Here is a 22,609-nt window from a genome sequence, read left to right on the forward strand (position 1 = left end):
TATTGGCGAAAACAGAACCAATTTGACTACAACGGCACCTGAATGTATTGGCGAAAATGAAACCTTTTTTTATTTTTTATTTTTTAACTGTAACAGCATCTCAGTGACATTGATTGCATTTCACCGACTTCTAGCTAGCTGCTAATACTTCTATCTCCCCGTTATAGACATCAAAATAAACAAACAAATAATTAATATAGCTGTTGTTTTACTGAAGATATCATCGTTCATAACTTGTAATGATACAGTTTTAGCCACACATTTTAATTTATTTTTTGGTTCTGTTTTAGCTATACAACCATAGATTGTCGTGCCGTTTCAGCTAACACTACGATCAGTTTTGTCCAATTTGGTTCCATTTTCATTTGGTTCCGTTTTGGCTACAACTTGTTTCTGGAATGTCGCGCTTGCGCAGTTCGGAACTGAAGTAGTCTATTGGCAATGCTGTGCATATATATTGTTGTATATCTGGACATCATTCTGAACTGTTTGTTTGAATGGTTTGGAATTCTTGCAGGGATGATGCGTGGTCGCGGATTCAATGCAAAAAATAATAAAATAAATAAAACTAACTAAATAAATAAAATTATAACACCATCAGTCAGAAAAAGACAGCTCACCTGTCAGACTGATAGTTGCATTTTTTAACTCGTCCACTACAAGTTATTTATTTCTGAGCCAATTGTTTTCTAAATTGCACACAAAAATAGTATATTTTTGTCATTTCCAAAACACTTTTTCTTTCCTTATGTCGGCAGCACTTATAAATATCAGACGGTGCTTTGTTACCGTATTTTAGGACGGCAATAAAAAAAACCCACTACAGAAATGAAAGTAAGGTCCACCTGGGCATATATATACCGTGCGGTATAGGTATTATGTCAATACCGATTTACCGCACCGAGCAAATTTAAAAATACTGAAATTTTGGTATTGAAAAATGTTTCCCACACCGAGCAAATTTAAAAATACTTAAATTTTGGTATTGAAAAATGTTTCCCACCATTTAGTAAAGCCCTAACAATATATCCGATGAACACAACATGGGTTGGGTAAAAATCAGATCGAGTTTTTTGTATGGAATTTATTTTATTTAAATAAAATTAGCGGGCAATCATTAACTCAGGCATGCATTTTAAATGCGTGCATATACCAAAAATACTTCTTGATATATCAGTATTGTGTCAATACCAAATACTGCACTAATACCAATGTAAATCAGCCAAAAAATACTGATACCGAACCTCAAATTTCAATACCTCCCAGCTCTACCTGGACAGATTGATTATTGCGTAACTGATTTTCAAAATAATATAAAACACTACATAATTTATTAATTTGTGTAATATTTTATAAAATGCTTTGCTTTTAATTACCATGACTTAGTACAATAACGTTTAGCACTGTACACATTTTCAATGAATGACAAATACGTGTAGGTTATACACAACACACACACGAACGAAACAATCGTCCACACAATTTGTGTAGGTGCGTTGATTAATTAACAAGCAATCAAGGCAGCTTTGAATTTGGGGAACTGTTTTTTAAGATTCTGCCAGGTCATTAGCATGCTTTTAGTTTAATACAAATAATTGGGGATTCTCAAAATCTTACACTTCTGACCCAAAATGTGGGATTTGCAAAGATAGGCAGCCTTTGATGTACCAGTTGTGGGTCAGTGAAACAAAATTGGAAGAGTTCGATGTTTATTTAGATGCTATTAGTTGATAGTATATCATTACTGAAACTAGTGAATACCAAATTACCTCTGGTGAACCTTCTCTTAAATTTTAAGTTAAAAAATTCATGTGCTTTTATTATGTTAACTTAATAATTAGAGATGTATAGGCCTACTTGTATTATTTTATGTTATTAGCAATCAAAAGAAAACATGCATACTCAAATTTTAAAATCTCCCTGTCACAGTTTACTTATCTAATACCTACAACGCATAAAATCAGTAACCTTTCCGTGTGGGGGTAACCAGGACCGACCACCATTTTCCAATGGCACCATGGCGGCGATTGCCATGATGAAACGTACCTGGAAGTTAGAAACGTCATACTTTGGATTAATATAAATAAATAAAACTGACGAACTGTCATTAATTATTCAAAATAAAACAAACCTAGGTTGGTGGCTTGCGTTTCCTATATTATTCCTTCTCGGAAGCCTTCTATTATAGTTTACCGACATCCTCGTAAACGGAAGGCCCAAGCTCTCAAATGCCCTGACAAAAAGTCACTATAAATCACGCAGCATTGCAACCGATTACAGATGTTAGCTCAGTTTTGAGGTAACTGTTTACCGCATCACATAATATGTAAAAGAATACTTATAAAATTAGTTTGTATACAAATAAAATGATTTGGTCAGCTGGAATTGAGTGACCAAGTGCAACATGCGCTAGAATACACAATGTCGACTTGCGCACTACTTATATGATGTCACATAAAAACATATTTCTTAGTTCTTTTGCTCTTTTGACCAGAATATGTGGGTTAAAATAATTATTCTTATTTATTGTCATCATTACAAAAACATTATTAATTTATATAAAAGTGTACAAAAGACAATTATGTTGAACTATATTTATGTATGCAACATTCTACAAGTGTGTTCCACGTCTCCAGAGAGCTTCATTCGCTTCCCATGTTATGCATAGACCTTTATTACGAAGTGATCGTTGTTGGTTAGACTATTTTATAGAGATATTCAATCAGTATCAATGGTTCATTGCTGGTAAAATGTTGCAAAAATATAATAAATTTTAAAAATATATAAATAAGTTCTTGGAACTGAGAATAATAATTAAAAAATAACAAACAAAAAAGACGAAAAAAAGGTCAATGATATTTGACTGGTACTGTACTTGGATTTTTTTTAGGTATTAAATACTATCCCATACAACCCGTCACTTCGCCCGTTCCAATAAAAAAAGTAAAGTTTGTTTTATTTAACGACGCCGCTAGAGCACATTGATTTTTTTATCTTATCATCGGCTATTGGACGTCAAACATATGGTCATTCTGACAGTTTTTTTTTCCGTTCCAATAAAAATAACTAACAAATTTTCTAAAAACTATACTCATATCTTCATTTTACACAGCGTAAATTTATATAATAAATACCGTACTTATGAAAATTGTAATTTAAATTAACTTTAACCATATATATATAATATGGTATTACATTTTAACTAGTTTCACCAATACAAATTTTAAAAGAAATTAAATATTAAAGGAACGATTCGATTTGGGAATAATAATAAAGAAATAAAATCTATTCACTGTTCAATCACTACACTCACTACCCTCAATTAGGGCTTAAATTAAATATCATTTTCATAATCTGTGCACGGTAATGCAGATTGAAGGTAATGATGGTCAGAATATGTGCACATGTCGGGCGTGCTATTTAGTAGGACAAAATGAGTACAGTTTGTGGTCCTCAACAGGGGAGGCAAGTCCCCGGATTTTTATTATTTTTGGTATGGGTCTGAGGCCTAATTCACAAAACTGTCAAAACTTTGCGATTAAAAATTGGGGAGGGGGGAATACATTGTCTTCAACGTGAACTCGTAGGCCCCACCAACACCTGAAATAAGCGCAAGCGTAACACATTTAAATGTATTGGTGTAAAATACATGCTCTCGTAAAAGAAAATCCTATAGATCTATTAACAATAATTGTCTGACAGTCGAACAGAGGCACAACCCTTAGTTAACAGTTTTATCTCTATGTTATCAATTTATGGTTAAAATTTAGCTTTAAGACCTCATGTGTATCCCGTTTCTTTGGTAATAAACATTTATGTTATGGTATGCGTAGGGAAAAAGTAAGAATTAAGTGCACTTCCGGTTTAATGTAAAAAAACGTTACAACTTGCCGTTTGAGTATTACGTTAAAAGTTGACATTTTAATATTTTTTTCTGAATGTGCAAAATATTCATTGTACAGAGTAATGGTCAGCCAATGTGGATTATAAATTGTCATTTAAACCTTTTCTTTCTGTCCTAAAATACCTTTTTAAAAAATTGGTGCACAAGGAAGTGTCCAGTAAATTATGGAGACATATAAGTAGTGGTCGAGTCGCTGTCAAAATTCTTCAATGAGAGTAACATTAGAAATTATTAACAATACTGGAATTAGTGTACCGATTTTGAGACTATAAAACACAATGGCTTATGCTTATCCAGAAGATGAGATGGCCACAAATCATCATGATAATGATTCAGATGATAATACTGAACCATCCAGGATGAACCATGTTGCCAACATTGGTAGTGCAAACTGTGACACTGAAGAGGGGATGGGCGTGATTGCTGACAAATATGGTTTCTTTGGAGGACCCTATTACACAGACCCAGAGATAAGGTGAGTGTAAAATTTTAGTTCCAAGGAAAGTGTGTTTGTAAACTATCTTTGTAAAGTCTGAAGCAGGGCAACTCTCCCCAAAACCAACTCGCCCCCAACACGGTTGGTTAACTTGCCCCACATTGTTTAGTCAACTCATATCATTACCATTTTCTTAATTAATATACCAATATTTTAAGTAATAATGTGCAGTAAATATTGTTGAATATGCACACGTCAGACACAGGCACTTGACACAGATTAGTAATAGTAGGCCTATAGGCATACATGAATAAAATTCAAAATTTGTTGTATATCGGTAAATTTGATATATATATATATACAATGTATCTTTTATATAGTAGGGATCGAAATTTTTGGTATATATATCAATACACGTTAAGTGGCAATAAATTTGTCATGTATGAAGAGAGTATATAAGCAAAATATTGGGGAAATATATAGCCTATATATCAAGTTTACCAATATACAACAAATGAATTTTATTCATGTATGCCTATAGGCCTACTATTACTAATCTGTGTCAAGTGCCTGTGCAGTCAGAGTCCAAAAGACTTGCCGTTGGCTTATTATTCCTTTAAGGAAATAAGGGACAAACACAAATGTGGTCGTAATAGCAGTTTCACTGTAATATTAATAAATAAAATAACACCAAAGTTGTAGGTCTATGTCCATTTTTAATTTTGTCGCAATTATTTACGAACAGTAAAGTTTGGGGCGAGTTGTTCAAATTCTGGGGCAAGTTGGTTTTGGGGCAAGTTGGTTTTGGGGCAAGTTGACCAGCAAATATAATTCAAAACAACTGGAAAAGATATGTGGTGGTCCATAAATTCCATATTAATAATACACGTCAAAAATAACACCATTAAAAAAATGTTTAACTATTAATTTATTAATAGCAAAGAAAATTAATAATGATAAATACTTTTATAAATGTATATTATATAGATATCAATAATTGTTACTATTCTCGGAACCGAAAATACGGGTACTTCGACCCCTGGCCACCATTGTTTGTCACGTGATGCAGTAAAGCTTTTCTTTAGTTACCTATGGTTTGATAGTGAAATGAGGCAACTTTCGTCGATCATTTACAGCAGTTAACGGACAAGATGCATACAAAATGTTTTGCAGTTGGCTGCATAGAACATAATATGATGTTAAAAAAAATATTGATTTATAAATTTTGAAAAGATGAGACCAGACGTCGCTTCTGGGTAGATTCACTAAAACGTGAAAAACTTGATGGAACGCCATGGCTTCCCACACAGAATGTGACTGTGTTGAGTTTAATGTTGTTGCTTGTCGACACTAACCGACGTTAACAGCAACCAAAATGGTTAAAGCATGTGCAATGATAAAACTTCTACATTATACTATAAATAAAATACACAATTCTATCGACATCTATGAAAAAAGAAAGAAATGGATGCATCCAGTTCTTGAATAAAGAGTATACTCGTTTTATCATCAAATTTGTGTGGTCTTCATTTTTCATTTAATCTGATTTTATAACAACTTGGACATTCTCTATACTTGTATTTATTTTGCCATACTTCGGCTACTACATCTTATTTATTTATTTATTTATTTATTTTTAATTTTTAAAATAAAAGTATATACCAGTAAATTACATACATGTTTATATAATAATTATATTATTACTGCAGGCCTGCTACATAGACATTTGCAACAAAAAATAAAAAAAAATAAAGTTTAAGCAAGAACTTCTATTATAATTTATAATATAAGTTCTTGCTTAAACTTTAATTATTATTATTATTTTTTTTTTGCAAATGTCTCTGTAGCAGGCCTGCAGTATGAAAATACAGGTTGTTTTCTTCTTCTCTCTCTCTCTCTCTCTCTCTCTCTCTCTCTCTCTCTCTCTCTCTCTCTCTCTCTCTCTCTCTCTCTCTCTCTCTCTCTCTCTCTATATATATATATATGGCTTCTCCCCCACCCCTCCCAAGACATCCCTACTACTAGAGATTTTGCCCCTCCCTCACTCCAGATATTGTTCCTACGGACATGTAATAGCCCAAATGTATAATTGTATTAAACAAAAAAGGTATACTTGCATCTCTGAAACTAAAATAATGGACTGTTTAGTATTTACTTGGTTCAGAGGGAAAATGTATGTGTGCCTTTGTGTCAGAATATATATATATATATATATATATATATATAAATAAACTGACGATCAAAAGAAAGTATACCAATTATTTTTATTATAAATAAATACAATACACGTTCATGGAAGGTTAGATAGGTGCCAGTATTGTTCTTTATAATGCAATCAATGATGAATAGTCACATATTGCTGCGTTTGGGCGATGCCGCATGTGCAAAATGAGTTTATTCATCAAATTTATACTGCACGAGAAACATGATACTCGTGCACATAAGGGTGTAAAAAAGGGTGCCATTGCTTAGAACATGCCTCAGTCAACAGTAAAACACCAGAGAACATGGCAAGGCTAACTGCTGAAGAAAAAGAGAGAGCTATTGGTATGGTGCAGTTGGCTGCGAGTTATGCCCATGTGGCAAGAATCCTGAATTGTACAAAATTGACGATCACCAGGTTGATACAGCGTTACAAGGTGACTGGCAGGACTGCAGACAGACCATGAAGTGGAAGACCCCGCGTCACAACAGCCAACGAGGACCGCCATCTCCGCATCTTACACTTACGTAACAGATTCCTCACTATGACGTCATCTGCAGCGACTGGCCTTGGACATGTCATCAGTCGTCAGACTGTACGTCGTCGACTACGACAACATGGTATCAGGGCCTATCGACCATTCAGAGGGATGACATTGACGAGGCAACATCGACTTCGATGTTTACGTTGGGCACGTCAGTTTCAATGTTGGCAACATCGGAACTGGCAACATGTACTCTTTTCTGATGTGAGCAGGTTCCAGTTATTCAGAGCTGATGGCAGGACTCGGATATACCGACGTGCAGGAGAGAGAACAGGTCCGTGCTGTGTTCAGGAGACTGAACCGTTTGGTGGTGGATCTGTGATGGTTTGGTATACTTTCTTTTGATCATCAGTTTATGTATATATATATATATATATATATATATATATACATACTGAACAAAATAAGAAACTTCCGCTAACTTTGCTTGAACATAACTTGATGAAACCAAACCGGGGGAATAATTGTTATATATGCGTTTAAAGAGTGTTCCATGATGCATCATTTGGTGAAAAAATCATGGCCATAGGTTAACAGAAACTGGGAGAAATTTTGACCAAGTGTGGTAGGAGTTAAAAACAAAAACACCCACTTAATAACGGGTATGACCACCTCTTGAAATGATCACTGCAGTGCATCGCAGGCGCATAGAACTGACTAAAGTGTTGATTTCTGCCTGTGGAATATTGTTCCATTCCTGAATGAGCGCTTGACGAAGTTCGTTGACGTTAGCGGGTGGGTTGAGACGACGCCTCAATCGTCTGTCCAGACTATCCCAGACATGCTCGATGGGGTTGAGATCAGGACTTTTAGCGGGCCAGTCATCAATGAAATCAATGTTATTTGTCCTAAGAAAATTTACAGTGTCTCTAGCTGTATGAGAGGTGGCATTTTCATGCTGAAAAATCGAGATGTTGGCGTTGTTATGGAACAGAGGAATGACGTGATGAGCGAGAATGTCATCGCGGTAACGTTGAGCATTTAAATTGCCATCAATGACGACTAGTGGTGAACGATAACCATGGGCAATGGCTGCCCAGACCATGACACAACCCCCACCCCCGAAACGATCTCGTTCAAGAACACAACAGTCAGCATAGCATTCATTTCTCCTACGGTAGACACGCACCCTGCCATCACCACGTTGTAAAGAAAATCTGGATTCATCCGAAAAAAGAACGGTATTCCAGCGTCGCCGTATCCAACGAGTGTGTACACGTGCCCAATTAAGATGATTTAGACGATGACGTTGCGTTAAAACGCATCCGACGTAAGGACGTCGTGCTTGTAAACCGTTCTCCTGCAGACGATTACGAACAGTTTGCCCACTGATTCGGTTATTATGAAGCCCAGGTGTGTTAGCAGCAGTAGCAGTGGCAGTTTGGAATTGATTGCGCAAATGCGTGTTCATGATATAGCGGTCTTGACCATGCGTTGTAACACGCGGAACGTCCACGATGTGGCAAGTCGTTAGTGCTTCCTGTCGTTCAAAATCTTACGCAAAGATTTCGTATCGCTCGACTAGAACTCCCAACATGCCTTGCAACGTCTTCTGTCGACATGCCAGCATCAAGCATGCCAATCACCCGTTCGCGTAAATTATTGGGTATTCTTGGCATACTAAAAATGCTACAATGTAAAAAACGTTAAATGTTTTAAAAATTTTGGAGCGTTTTCGTTCACTTGACAACAATGTCAGTAAAACAAGTAAAACAAACTGACCGAATACTACACGGGACATGTCGAACCATGCATGCACATGCAAATTGAATTTCATGTCGACGATTAACAGTGCAAAAACCATCGATAAAATTCATGAATCCTGATAATACAGCTCAAGGCTAATACTACCTATATAATTTCATTACACAATGAATTCTTTAACAACAAAAATGATACCTCTGGAGTGAATTTTTTTTCACTGTTATGCCTTTATTTTTCACATAGAGGTATTTGTTGATAATCAATAAACCATAAAATACTCAGGTTTTAATTCAAAACTCTGTCATGTGACCTGGCGGCCATCTTTAATTTGTGCTATTTCCTCTTAAGAATAGAACCCAAATTGCACTGAAATCTTTTTTCAAAAATGTCATTAAAATTGGACGAGACCGGCCTCGGTGGCGTCGTGGTTAGGCCATCGGTCTACAGGCTGGTAGGTACTGGGTTCGGATCCCAGATTTTTAATCCAGATACCGACTCCAAACCCTGAGTGCTCCGCAAGGCTCAATGGGTAGGTGTAAACCACTTGCACCGACCAGTGATCCATAACTGGTTCAACAAAGGCCATGGTTTGTGCTATCCTGCCTGTGGAAAGCGCAAATAAAAGATCCCTTGCTGCTAATCGGAAAGAGTAGCCCATGTAGTGGCGACAGCGGGTTTTCTCTCAAACTCTGTGTGATCCGTAACCATATGTCTGACGCCATATAACCGTAAATAAAATGTGTTGAGTGCGTCATTAAATAAAACATTTCTTTCTTTTTTTTCCTTTTTTAAAATTGGATGAATATGATAAAGGTAAGTATTGCATTTTGTTTCTAAAATCTTAATGGTAATTCCCAAACAACACAAATTAATAAATTTGGAATAGATGTTTATGAATAAAAACTTGAACTTATAGCATGACCTCGTTGCGTCAGTTACCTTTTGGAGCTTAATTTTAATATTGACCTCCAACAGTGCTACCATATATTATATTTTTTTATATTCTCTTAGTTTTGCCATGGTTACACAACATGGCAACATAATAATCTAAGTGGGCACACCGAGAATTAAAATTTGTTGGTAACTGACGCAACACACACACACACACACACACACACACACACACACACACACACACACACACACAACACCGTCAGTAACTGACGCAACACATTAACACATACATTATTTTCCATTGTTATATTTCTTGGAGGCATAATGTAAGATTGTGAAATGTGTTAATTCCCAAACTAGAGTGAGTGCTATAGAAAATTTAACAATAAGTTAAGTATTTTCTTGACCTTTGCTCTTGTAACTTGTATAATTTCTTTATTATCACATTTGTAAAACTATATAAAAAATAGTTTTCAAGAACTGCAAATGCTGTCACACCTTAGAAGTTAATCTAAAGATGTCTATTTCACTAAAATAAAATAATCCATGACATCAGCCCATGCAGAATAAATCTCTTGCATGGGCTATAACGTCATTGAATTTAACATTGGGAGTATTATGGCATTTGTAATATTTGACATATCAATTTGAGTTGGTTAGTTTTAGATTGATATTTTGTTATTAAAACCTTCATTATAAAAGCTATTTTGCTAATTTGTAGTGTTAAATTATATTTAACACATGAAACAGACGTGGAAAATATGATAGTGTAGTTTATTTATGATAAAACGGTCAAATAAAGAAGTTACTTTTTCAGCCATCTTTCTTTGTTCGTGTAAAATAATAGTTTATATATCGAATGGATAGGAGAAAATGACTCCATCATATATGGTTATGTGGGATAAAAAAAAGTACACCCTTGGTGGTGGAAATTTCGACCCTGGGACTCAGCAAGCCATGTCCCAGATCGAAACTTTCCACCACCTCAGGTATACTTTTTCTATCCCACATTAGTCTTGCATACATGCAACTCCAAATTGAAGCTTTTCTGAACAGTTAGAAACCTTGAAACCCAAAATGACTACGGTGGTTTACAGTGAAGGCTTGTTTAAATTTTTTATTAATTTGTTGGGAGGGTAAAATATTTCATCAGGTTTAGCTGGCCATTTCCAGTTTTTGTCAGCAGGTATATGCACTTTCCCAAAGACAGGAAAGTATACATAGCACAGCTTTTGATAAATCAATGGTTCCACCGAGGTGGTTCAATCCTACGACTAGATTTCTTCTAATAAGCTCTTTCAACACAAAATGTTACGTTGAATTGGCATTCGGAAAAAAAAAATTGCAGTGCATAAAATTTGGCATGCACAATTTTGTCGTTAGTCTGTAGGTTATGCAAAACCAATATCAACATAAACAACGGATCGTTCGTGCATAAGCTGTAATCACTCATCAGAAAATCCAAACAAACGTGTGTTGGCTAATATCAATGTTTTATGAAGACTGCATGCAGTGAAAAATCCCTGATCTAGCAGCAGCAATGGTTTTTTATATATTTATACATGCATTTATATATATATATATATATATGTGTGTTTGTGTGTGCCCCCCTTTTTCGGCACCTTCCTACACCCATGCCTAGATGTACGTCATATATGCTTTCAAGATGGTAATGTTCTAAACAGCTTTTGTTCTATTGGTCAACATGTCCAGCTCTTTCCTTCACGACCACTGTCTATTTTTGTTGTAAAATGCTACATGTATTGTATTTTACAATATTTTACTTATCAGATTTGGATTCTACAGACAATTTTACACCAGAAACAATATACATAATAAAAAAAATTCACTTCATGTCCACTTTGATGTGGAATTGTCGACATGTATCATACCTTTAATTATGGTTAGATTCCCCCCACATTTTGTCCAGACACAAATCGTGCAAAAAACAACAACATTATAATGACATAGATTCCGCATACTAGATTGTAACCATGTCACCTGTTGACTTTGTTGAGATCTCCTAGGACCAAAAACCCACAATGTTTCGCCATCTGCCATTTTGCTTTTTTATGGAATAATCTTCAAGTGGGGTGGAAGTCTCTGAAGTATGTGATGTAATTAATCGAAATAAGTTGTGAGCGATAGATCAGGTCTCATATATGTTATGTCTTGAAGTTTTCCCATAACTGATACTTTGTTCGCGATCAAGTTTTTGTTCGCATGTTTTTTTTTCTTTTTCTAAGGTGATGGTGCTTACTGTAGCAAATAATACCCAAATGAAATAACATGGGTTTTTTAAATTACGTTTATTATATTTCTTATGCATGGTTTCTGCAAGAGGGTATGAAAAGTAAATTTACGTACCCCAAAATCTTGAAAATTAATGGATACATTTTTATAATTTTCAGAAAAATTAAATAAATACTAAGAAAAACTCCTGTTTAAAATTTGTGAAAGTACATGAAATTCACAATTTCTAACCCAAGCAAACAAATATTTATAAAATTCAAATACGGGTAGTTTAAAAAAAAAAGACTTGATTAATAGTATGTACCGTTACTGCACTTACCTAGCATCCTCGTCCTCTGCCAATAATAAAGCTGGTCTGACCCACAGCACTAACTAGTAGCAAGGGAGCATAGTAGGTAGTTACAAGTGGCTCTTAATATCAGAAGTCACTACTGAACACTCTCCGAAGTGGTCAGGTGAAGCCGTTCTCACATAAGTTTGCAGATGATGTTTTTTGTTCATACCCAGATGAACGTAAAAGAAATAACAGACAATACTTACAATTAAATTAAATTGCTAAGAATAACATTAAAACTTCATACTTTATTTTAAATTATTTTTGTTCCATAAACAATAACGCTCAATAAGACAACTTGCTCATATAAAATGACGTCAGCAGATATGACGTTCCCTGATGACTTAATTTTTAAATTCATCGAGAATTGAACAAACTTCCATTGCTACGTCTGGCCCCGTGCTTATAAACCTACGTCCAGACTTTAACATGATGGCAACACCATTCAAATAGCATTATGTTAAAGTCTGGACTTTATTAAAGTCCAAACTTTAAGTTTTATAAGCAAGGGCCCTGGACCAATGGGATGACCTTATATTGTAATGAAAATAACAAATTTAATTATCAATTATTAAAAAAGGAAGTATTCATGACTTAAAATAGTAAATTGCAAACATTTTCATGAATGCTTATAGTTGCAAATGTACAAATGACAGTTATTTATCATTAAGATAACAGTTATTTATCATTAAGGTAACAGTACATGCATGTACATGTATACTATTTTTTGTTTTCAGTCTTTCAAAGGTGGATTCTGCAACCATAAGATATCGTGAGGTAAAATGGATTGACATGTTTGCAGACTGGGAGAAATGGATGTCTAAAAGATTTGACAAGGTAAGAATTGAATACCTAATTTTGTTCCATGTCTCCAGTTCCATGTGAACCAGTGGGATTTAATTTGATGGACAAACTATTTACTTAAGTTCATCTTTTAAAAACTGTCACATCCCTCAGGTTATTTGCCATTTGACCACTAATCTACTTCTGATACCAAAGAGAATGGACTGTTAGGGATTGTCTGTTATTTATTTTACGTTCATCGGGGTATGAACAGAAAAGTCATCCACAAACTGTGTGAATCGGTGAAGCCGTTCTCACATAAAGTTTTCGGATTTTAGTTTTTTGTGCATACCCAGATGAATGTAAAAGAAATAACAGACAATACTTATATAATTAAATTTGAATGATACTTAACTAATAATAACACTAAAACTTCATACTTTATTTTGAATTACTTTTGGTCTATAAATAATAACGCTCAATAAGATAACTTTCCCATATAAAATGACGTCATCAGATATGACGTTCCCTGATGACTTAATTTTTACGTTCATCGACAATTGAACAAACTCCTGTTGCTACGTATGGACCAACAGGTTGATGTTATGTTGTAATGAATGTAATGGAAATTTAATTATTCTGTGAAAGACTTAATTGGTCCCTAGGGTGTCCGGTTCAGAGAGGTTATATGTAAGTTTACAGTCTTTTCATTTTCGGCTGAAAGCTGGCTAAATTACTGTGTAATATTATCAACTTGGCCATCTTTTTCTCTTTTTATTGTCTTCAACGGGTCCAACAGGAGGGGTCTATAGGTTTCATCTCCATTCTTCTGTCTGTCTGTCAGCCCTCGAAATAAACACTTGTCTGTTTGTTCTGACAAGTGAAAATCTGCTCGGGCAAGCAAAATGTACTTTGGTGGACAAATAAAAATGTTCAATGCAGTTTAATTTTGAGCAATCAAGAACATTGTCCTTGCACTTGAATAAAACAAATAATTTATTTGGACAAGTTAAATTATAGGTGGGAAAGTAGATTTGTAAATATACTTGTCCTGTGAACTAGTGAAATTTTCTGCTTATTTCCATCACTGTATTTATTGGGAATATGATGCCCACGTGCTCTTCTTAATCAATTTGTAGTAGAGTAATGTCATTGCATATACATGTACATTTTAGTGGTTTACTTATGACGAGAATATTTTTCAATACTGATATTTCAGTATTTTGAGGTTTGCTCGATTGATTAAGACAATTGATTTTATTTGTGATGTAATCGCTTATAATAATGGTGAAAGTGGTCTTGTCCTTCATGACATTTACATCTTAAGTGCGAAAATAACTAAACACTGATATTATGAACACAAAACTGGAAGGTCAGCATTTTTTGTCATCATTGTTTTTGCTTGTTCCAGCCAGTGCACCACGACTGGTATATCAAAGGCCATGGTATGTACTAACCTGTCTGTGGGATGGTGCATATAAAAGATCCCTTCCTGCTAATCGAAAAGAGTAGCCCATGAAGTGGTGACAGCGGGTTCTCTCTCAATATCTGTGTGGTCCTTAACCATATGTCTGATGCCATCTATCTTTAAATAAAATGTGTTGAGTGCGTCGTTAAGTAAAGCATTTCTTTCTTTCATTGTTTTTGTTTTCACTATGAGAAAAAAACAAAAACCAAACAAACAAACAAGTGTTATCTAGAACTGATATTAAGGGATCACATTCATAAATATGTTTAATATGGTGCCAAGATGTCTGGGGCGGAAACAGTTCGGGGTCGAAACGTCTGGGGATGAACATACACTGAGGCTGAAACGATCTGATGCCATGGCCACTTGTGCATGTTTTTCAATATAGTATAGCTGTACATTGTACACAAGGTTCAGAGATCACTACACAATTTTAAAACATTAAACAGTAGTTGCTAATCCATTTTCAATTGACTAGAAATATTGTTAATCATGAGTTTGTTCCCTGCTTTATCGTATAATGTATTAGTAACATTCACTATTTTTTAATTTAGGTTAAAGGTCGATGTCGGAAAGGCATTCCATCAGCAGTGAGATCCCGTGCATGGCAGTATTTATGTGGTGCTCAAGTAGTTCTGGAAAACAATCCAGGCAGATTTGAGGTACATGTAAAGTCCGAACCACATTGTTAACAACTATGAGAAATTATTCTCCTTCCTTTAGTTACAAATAGATTTTACTCACATTTTGTCCAGATACATATCGCGAAAAAACCCCATTACAATGACACAAATTCCAAATACTAGATGATAAACATGTCATGTATCTTGACTTTACTAAGATCACATAGACAGCTGCACATAGAGCAAAAAGCATGTAGTTTTTCGTAATGAATATGACGTCGTCATGATTGCTTTTACACCATAATGCATGTTATGACATTAGATTATGTCATATCCTTTCACCCCTCTTGGACAAAATGGCAGCCGGCACAAAATTACATGCTTTTTACCCTGTGTGATCTCAACGAAGTCAATGTAGATGACATGGTCATCATCTAATATGTGGATTCTGTGTCATTGCAATGGTTTTTTCAAGACTTCTGTCTGAACAAAATGTTGTGGAAATCTAACAGTGATTAAAGGTAGAAGAGTAATTTAGCGTAGTTGTTAAGAATGTGGTTCGGACTTTAGACATAACAGGCCTGAACATAGAATTTACGAAGCCTGTTTTTCTTAAACGCAGGTGTTTAAACATTGTAAATTTGGCCTAAATAGTTTTTTGTCCGGTCTGTCAGGTTGTCCAAATCGGTCACCGAATCAGTTTATGCAAAACAGAAACAAAAATATGTGAAGAAATATTTTAAAGAAAATGTAAAAAGTGTAGTACAATTTAGTTTTAGAGAGTTTAAAAAAAATAGTTTTAAACAGACTTAATTTAGTAATATTATTAGTAGACATTCATGTACTATAAAATACTTTGTTTTAGTGTAATTTATGAAAATAAATTCCACCTGAAAATAAAGTCTAGATATAAACAATATTTATCGCTGTGATAAATACGGTTTGTGATTGCCCAACAAGAAAAACCTTTACCTTTACTACGATAATATTAATACCATATATTGCTGTGTATCCGTATTTGGCCGGAAATAAGCCCAGGGGGGCAAGACAACTCATTATGAACTTGTTCCCAGACGAGGGGCCAGTTTTGTAAAAAAACAAATATATATATAAAAGAAAATTAATAATTAAGCCAGGAAGCAAACAAAAAGTGTTTTGTATTACATCTATTAATAGTGTTCCATTTATTATTAATAAATAATAACAATAATTTAATAGTACAGTTGAGCACTGTTGTGTCGATATCGTGGGACCACAAAAAATATTGAGTTAACCAAATATCAACTCAAACGTTGAGTTTTTATTTAAAAACTAAATGTACAAACAAAACAAGTCGTATATAAAAAAGAATTTTAAAATGTATTTTTATCGAATCATACATTTTTTATTTAAGCTGATGCAAATTATTGTTATGAAAAATAAATTAATCAATCTATTATACCGCTGTGCACGTTCTGAACAAAGTTAATCATCTTTTAAAATTTCCATAAATAGTGAAATTAAAATCACTGTGAATGTTAGAACAAAATATGTTATAATAACAAAATACAGTTAAACGAAATGTTTCGTAGAAGAACAAATAAAAATTTCCACATCTAATTCATAAAGTCTAGGAATAATATGTGTCGCACGTTGGTTTCGTGGCATCAAAGCTGTAGTACTAAACTAATTTTGTTTTACAACACACTCACATTTATCACCAACGACAGGACTTGTATTAACTGCTCAATCAAAAGATGGGTGCACATCAAACTTTGACCCAGCCATGAGTTATTTGGTTTAGTATTATTACCTGTACCTCTGAAACTGCATGGTCCTGCAGGTAATATATAGTCATTATTTTAATTTATAGCAGAATATTGCATTTAGTGACTTCTCCCTTCCCAGAAGAATGGGGAGAAGTTTGAAAAAAATTGGCAAAGTGAAAATTTATCGGTACATTGCATATTGTTTCACCAGTTTCTTCGTTTGATTGAAAAAATTCCGATTTTTTACACTGTTCTAATCGTAATATTTTGATATAAAATACTACTTCCGGTAATAAAAGTTAAACAAAAAAAGTGATATTATTAAGTACTTGATAATGTGCTGTTATGTTAAAATTAAAGTATTAATGAGTATTTTCTGGCATCACTGAAATTTATGTGGTCGAGGATTAACAACGCTTGACTGGTTACAGCACAAGGTGCGACACATGTCACTGAAAAACAATAACCTGGTTTACAGGTTTATTTGAAGAAGTCAACATTAGACTATGACAGAAACTGTTGGTTGATTTTGATAATAAATTGAACATGGTAAAACATGATTTCATCAAATCAGTTGTACATTACAGTGCGTGTGTGCAGAAATCATTTCCCGTTAATAGGCTGGTTCATACAGTCTAGCACCAAAGTAAAAACACTGTCTGACATATGGCAACAAGGTGCCAAGTGAGCTATGACACTAAACAAGTCGGGGTATTGACCATTGATATCTGTTGTGTGATTTCATTTTAGAAATCAGATTAGGTCCAGAATATTATGGCGACTTGGACTTCTCACTACTGCTAATAACTTTGCGACTTGAGCTGATTTTCAAATCGCCGACAAGATTAGCCTTTACTTGGCTTGTGTTATGCTTTTGACAAATTTCAATTAAATAATCAAAGTTAAATGTAAACTTTTATTTTGAAATAAGTACAGTACACATTATTCAGTATATTTATTAGTTGCTTTGTTGTTATTGGAATTTGTTTACTTCTTGTAGACATTTTCACAGTGACAGGGAAATCATTAATTTTATTTTTCAGTTGTAATTTTTTTAAACATGTATTTAACAAAATATACTACTCAAAAGAATTTAAGGGTCAGACGATATTTTCGACATTATTTTCTGAATGTCAGTTATATTAGCTAGACCATAATGTCACGCATGGTATTGTTCCATTTTGACGAAAGTGGGTCTAAGCAACCCATAAATGAATTAAAATCCACTGTCATTGACACTGTCGACTAGTTCTAATGGCGAAAACATGCTTACATTTGCACGTAAATTAGGGCGAAAGCGAAAGGTCTGCTAAGTGCCCATAACTTGCTTTTTCACAAAGCGCTTCATTTGCACGCTTTGCACGTGTATTCCATGTTCCCAATGCTGAATTTCCGTATAATTGGAGCTTGCGTTCATGTACAGTGCACACTCCAAATTCGACAATGGTACGACTTCAACTGACTATCGAAGATCGAGGAAGGGCTATTGCTTGGCTTCAGGATGGCAATACGCAAAGAAATGTTGCTCTGAGACTTGGTGTCAGTCAGAGTGTCATTGGCCGACTGTGGCAACGGTACCAAGCAACGAATTCTGTTCGAAATCGTCCACGTTCGGGAAGACCCCGAAGCACTACAAATAGAGAGGACCGCTACATCACCAATATGGCTCTACGTCAACGCACAACCACTGCACGCCGATTACGTGACAATATGCGGACTGCGACTGGAACTCGATTGTCTGATCAAACCATACGCAATGGTCTGAGAGCCAATAATCTACGCTGCCGTCGCCAGGCTGTTCTACCACGTCACAGAACGGCCAGACGTCACTGGTGCATGCTTCATCTGCGGTGGCAACGTGTTCAGTGGGGTCGAGTGATGTTCACTGATGAGTCCAGGTTTAGTCTCCAGTTCAACGACGGTCGGGTTTGTGTCTACAGACGTCCTGGGGAGCGCTTCGCTGACGTTAACGTTAGACAACGTCACCGGTTCGGTGGTGGCAGCGTCATGGTGTGGCGGCGGCATCTCTATCCACCACAGGACCCCCCTCTATGTGGTGGATGGCAATCTGAATGGAATCCGCTATCTGAATGAGATTATCCGGCCGTTGGTTCTCCCAGGCCTTCAGCAGATTGGCGGCGGGGCAGTTCTGCAGGATGACAATGCCAGACCCCACCGCGCCAGGGTGGTAACGGACTTTCTCAGACAACAAGGTATCGCCAGGATGGATTGGCCAGCATATTCGCCTGACTTGGCCCCAATAGAGCACGCCTGGGACGAATTAGGCAGGAGAGTTCGGGATAACCATGCCCCTCCGGCCAACCTTCATGATGTGGGTCAACTTCTTATGGCCATTCCCTAAGAGTTCTTCAGACATCTGATCAACAGCATGAGGCAACGATGTGTCGAGTGTATTCGCGCCAGGGGTGGATTCACACACTATTAAATGAATGTTCTAATGTGTAAAATCCATGTTTGACAACCTTCAACTTTGACAGCATGTCATGTGACTTTCTTGTATACAGTGACGTTTATTTGTGTTTTTTTGTAAATATGAAACAATAAATAAAAATTTTGGTGTAGTTTACATCATCAATTTAATACACTCTGAAACTTATTTGGTTATAAATTTTTGACCCTTAAATTCTTTTGAGTAGTATAAATTCTTCAGCTTGGATTCGTGGTAAATTCCGGCAAAACATCAACTTGGTATCTTTCACAAACAATAAAATTATACTATACATCGGGGCACAATATTTCACACGAACCGTCATTCTGTTCACATGTCGATTATGTAAAATTAAATTTATGCGAACTGCAAATCGATTACGTCGTGACCTGTAGACGTTCAGAAATTAAAACTTGCAAACTTCACGATTAATTGAAGTTTATTTATGCAGACTAGTATTCCGGCAAATGTTTTTAGACTGATTTTTAGATATTTTATGTGCAGCAAACCAGTAGACAACCTTATATATAGCAACAGTCTAAACTATAATTCGTCCCATCACATACAAAAATGGTGGGGGGGGGGGGTTATAAATAATTTCAGTTTGGTTTGACGTAAGAAGAAAAGTAAAAGTGTCTTGGAAATAAAAAAATAAAAATGACTATTTTTGTGTGCAATTTATAAATCAATTGGATAATAAATAAATAACTGTAGTAAATTTCACAACGAGCGTTCCCAGTGGGACGGACTATAAATGCTTAGTATAGAGTCAAGCCAAAAGTTTTAAAGAAATGTGTCTGGACTGCTGGGGATGGCTAAATTATCTGCTGCTATTTTATCTCTTAAAGCAATATATGTAGACATAATATTGGATTGCCTATAATTTTACAAATGTTGAACACGATTTTAATGTAAACAGGAATCCAAAAGTGTCACAAAAGTTGAAAAATACTCATATCACATAATGAGTTTTAAAAAACAAACATTTGGAACGTCACTGTAGTATAGAAGTATCATCGATGAAGTGAAAGTAGCATGGCCACCGCAAAACAAAAAAAGGCATCCCAAATGTATACATTTTGTTTCAGTACTGGGGCTGATATTTAGTCCTTTTACAATATTGTTAACTTTAGCAAGCATGAAAAAAAACTATTTTATAAAACATTTCCTTTTGTATTTTGTTTTAATTTTATGTTTGACCTAAAATTATGTATTTGAAATATAATTTCAACATAACTTTGAGGTAACCGATCAGGTTACCCACAGGTTACGCAAATATAATTCAGGTATCCGAACAGTTGGTTACTTAGATAAAAACCGACTTCCGGTTACCTCAGATTTCGAAATATTCCTGAGACATGACATATTTATAGACTTGCCTAGCATTCAGTTGTTCATATACCTCCTGTTTGTACTTCAGCACCAAACATAACCTAAAATAACTTGGTGGCAGGACCTAAGTATAGAATCACGGCATAATAACACAGGGTCATTTCCAGGTCAGTATAAAAAGATACATTTAAACCACAAATGGCATTTCATATTTTTAGGTACAACCCTGCATCCTTTTTGCAAAACTGAGTGAAATAAATGTACTCTTTAATAATTTACCTTTTATCCCTCTGCAGTGCTTTGCATAGCTCTGGAAAGATGATATGTTTGTCATGGAATTCTGAAAGTCATAAATATACAGTTGTACATGGAGTTTATATAGAGTGAAGGTACTAGGTTTATTTTTTTATTTTACATAGGAGACTATCACATTGTTGAGTGATAAGTAAAATCTTTAAAATATGTACTTTTTGTACATTCACTGAGCAGCAAATGCTGCCATGTTGAAATTGAATTTGACATATATATATATATATATATTTCATAATCTTTTCAGGAATATTTAAGACAGACTGGTGATCCGGTTAATATTGAAGCAATAAAGAAGGATGTGACTCGACAATATCCACAACATGAGATGTTTACGCTTGGAGGTTTCGGGTACGTTTTGGGTATACTGTACGGTTATGTACATTTTTTGTTTTGTTACTAAAATGGTAAATAATTACTACGTTTTTGTAGAAAATCCGAATTGAAATGATCTGCTGTACAACGTGAGGTATATTTACCTGAATGAATGAATGAATGAATGAATGTTTAACGATACCCCAGCACAAAAATACACATCGGCTATTGGGTGTCAGAAAAGGTCACTATTAAGCAATTACCTACCATTGTAAAATTAATTGGCCACTTGTGACTGCCTTCACATACAGGTAATTTTGATGATGTTTAACTGTCTTCTAATTTTAAAATATCTCAGAATTATACGTACCTGTTACAACATGGAATACATTGACAAACCTATGTTCAACAGCTGCATTAAAATGTTTTTTAAAAGTGTCGTTATGCACAGCAGGGATGCGTAGTACATGTATCTATAATTAGTATTAATAAAATTGCATTAATTAGTAGGTAGTACTAAACCAAATAACTTCCGGCTGGGTCAAAGTTCGAGGTGCACCCAACTTTTTATAGAAAAGTAAACACCACAAGTCCTGTGATTGGTGATAAATGTGAGTGTTGGTTGTAAAAAAAATAATAGTTTCATCTGTGCGAAAAATGTGTGCAATTGTATTCCATCTAGTACCACTGTGTCAAGTAGCCTTGTGCTTGAAATATGTATGGGTTACTTGTAAAAAAAAAGTACTAGAATTTTTGGGCGGAACTAGGGTAGTCATAGATACTACCCGTTATCTCAGAAATGAGCAGCTTGACCCCCAATTTTTTCTGATTCACTTTAACGTAGTATTAATATTCATGGCGTTTATATCGATTGATATGCTACAGGTAGAACTTTTAGCCACATACGTTACTGTTGTCGTCTATGGGATTTGATTTGTAACGCTTTGACTGAAGCTAAACAAAATCAAAGCTTATAACCGGCCATTTACCTATGGGTCATGAAAACGGCACTTGTCCTGATATTAATGTGAAATAAGCTGGTTATGATTAAGTTTTCATTGAGCAAATTAAATTCGACTTAAAAAAAAAAAATTGAATATGCTAATACACTGTTTGAATTACGGTACGTTGTCAGAGGGGTACTGCAATTATTGCCTTTGAGGGGGCTGGATTTAGCTCAGTCGGTTGAGTGCTTGCTTGAGGTGCTTGCGTCGCAGGATCAAACCACCTCAGTGGATCCATTTAGCTGATTTGGTTTTTCTCATTCAAACCAGTGCACCACAACTGGACAAAGGCTGTGGTATATGCTT

General features: G+C 35.1%; 2 protein-coding genes across 3 annotated transcripts in view; one reads left to right on the forward strand and one right to left on the reverse strand.

The window, feature by feature from the left end:
- Positions 1-2,401, reverse strand: part of LOC121367846 (ataxin-2-like protein) — a 42,924-nt gene extending 40,523 nt beyond the window's left edge. For both annotated transcript variants that reach the window (XM_041492266.1, XM_041492265.1), the window contains exon 1: positions 2,132-2,401. In XM_041492266.1, coding sequence (XP_041348200.1) covers positions 2,132-2,199 — 68 coding nt within the window. In that variant the 5' untranslated portion in view covers positions 2,200-2,401. The remainder of the gene's footprint in view (positions 1-2,131) is intronic.
- A 1,476-nt stretch (positions 2,402-3,877) lies between these two features.
- LOC121367847 (TBC1 domain family member 10B-like) overlaps positions 3,878-22,609 on the forward strand; it is a 49,689-nt gene continuing 30,957 nt past the window's right edge. Inside the window, exons 1-4 of the mRNA XM_041492267.1 lie at positions 3,878-4,379; positions 13,010-13,109; positions 15,078-15,185; positions 21,232-21,335. Of these exons, the coding sequence (XP_041348201.1) occupies positions 4,183-4,379; positions 13,010-13,109; positions 15,078-15,185; positions 21,232-21,335 (509 nt within the window). The 5' untranslated portion in view covers positions 3,878-4,182. The remainder of the gene's footprint in view (positions 4,380-13,009; positions 13,110-15,077; positions 15,186-21,231; positions 21,336-22,609) is intronic.

The sequence above is a fragment of the Gigantopelta aegis genome, chromosome 3 (assembly GCF_016097555.1).
Source record: "Gigantopelta aegis isolate Gae_Host chromosome 3, Gae_host_genome, whole genome shotgun sequence".
Lineage (NCBI taxonomy): Eukaryota > Metazoa > Mollusca > Gastropoda > Neomphalida > Peltospiridae > Gigantopelta > Gigantopelta aegis.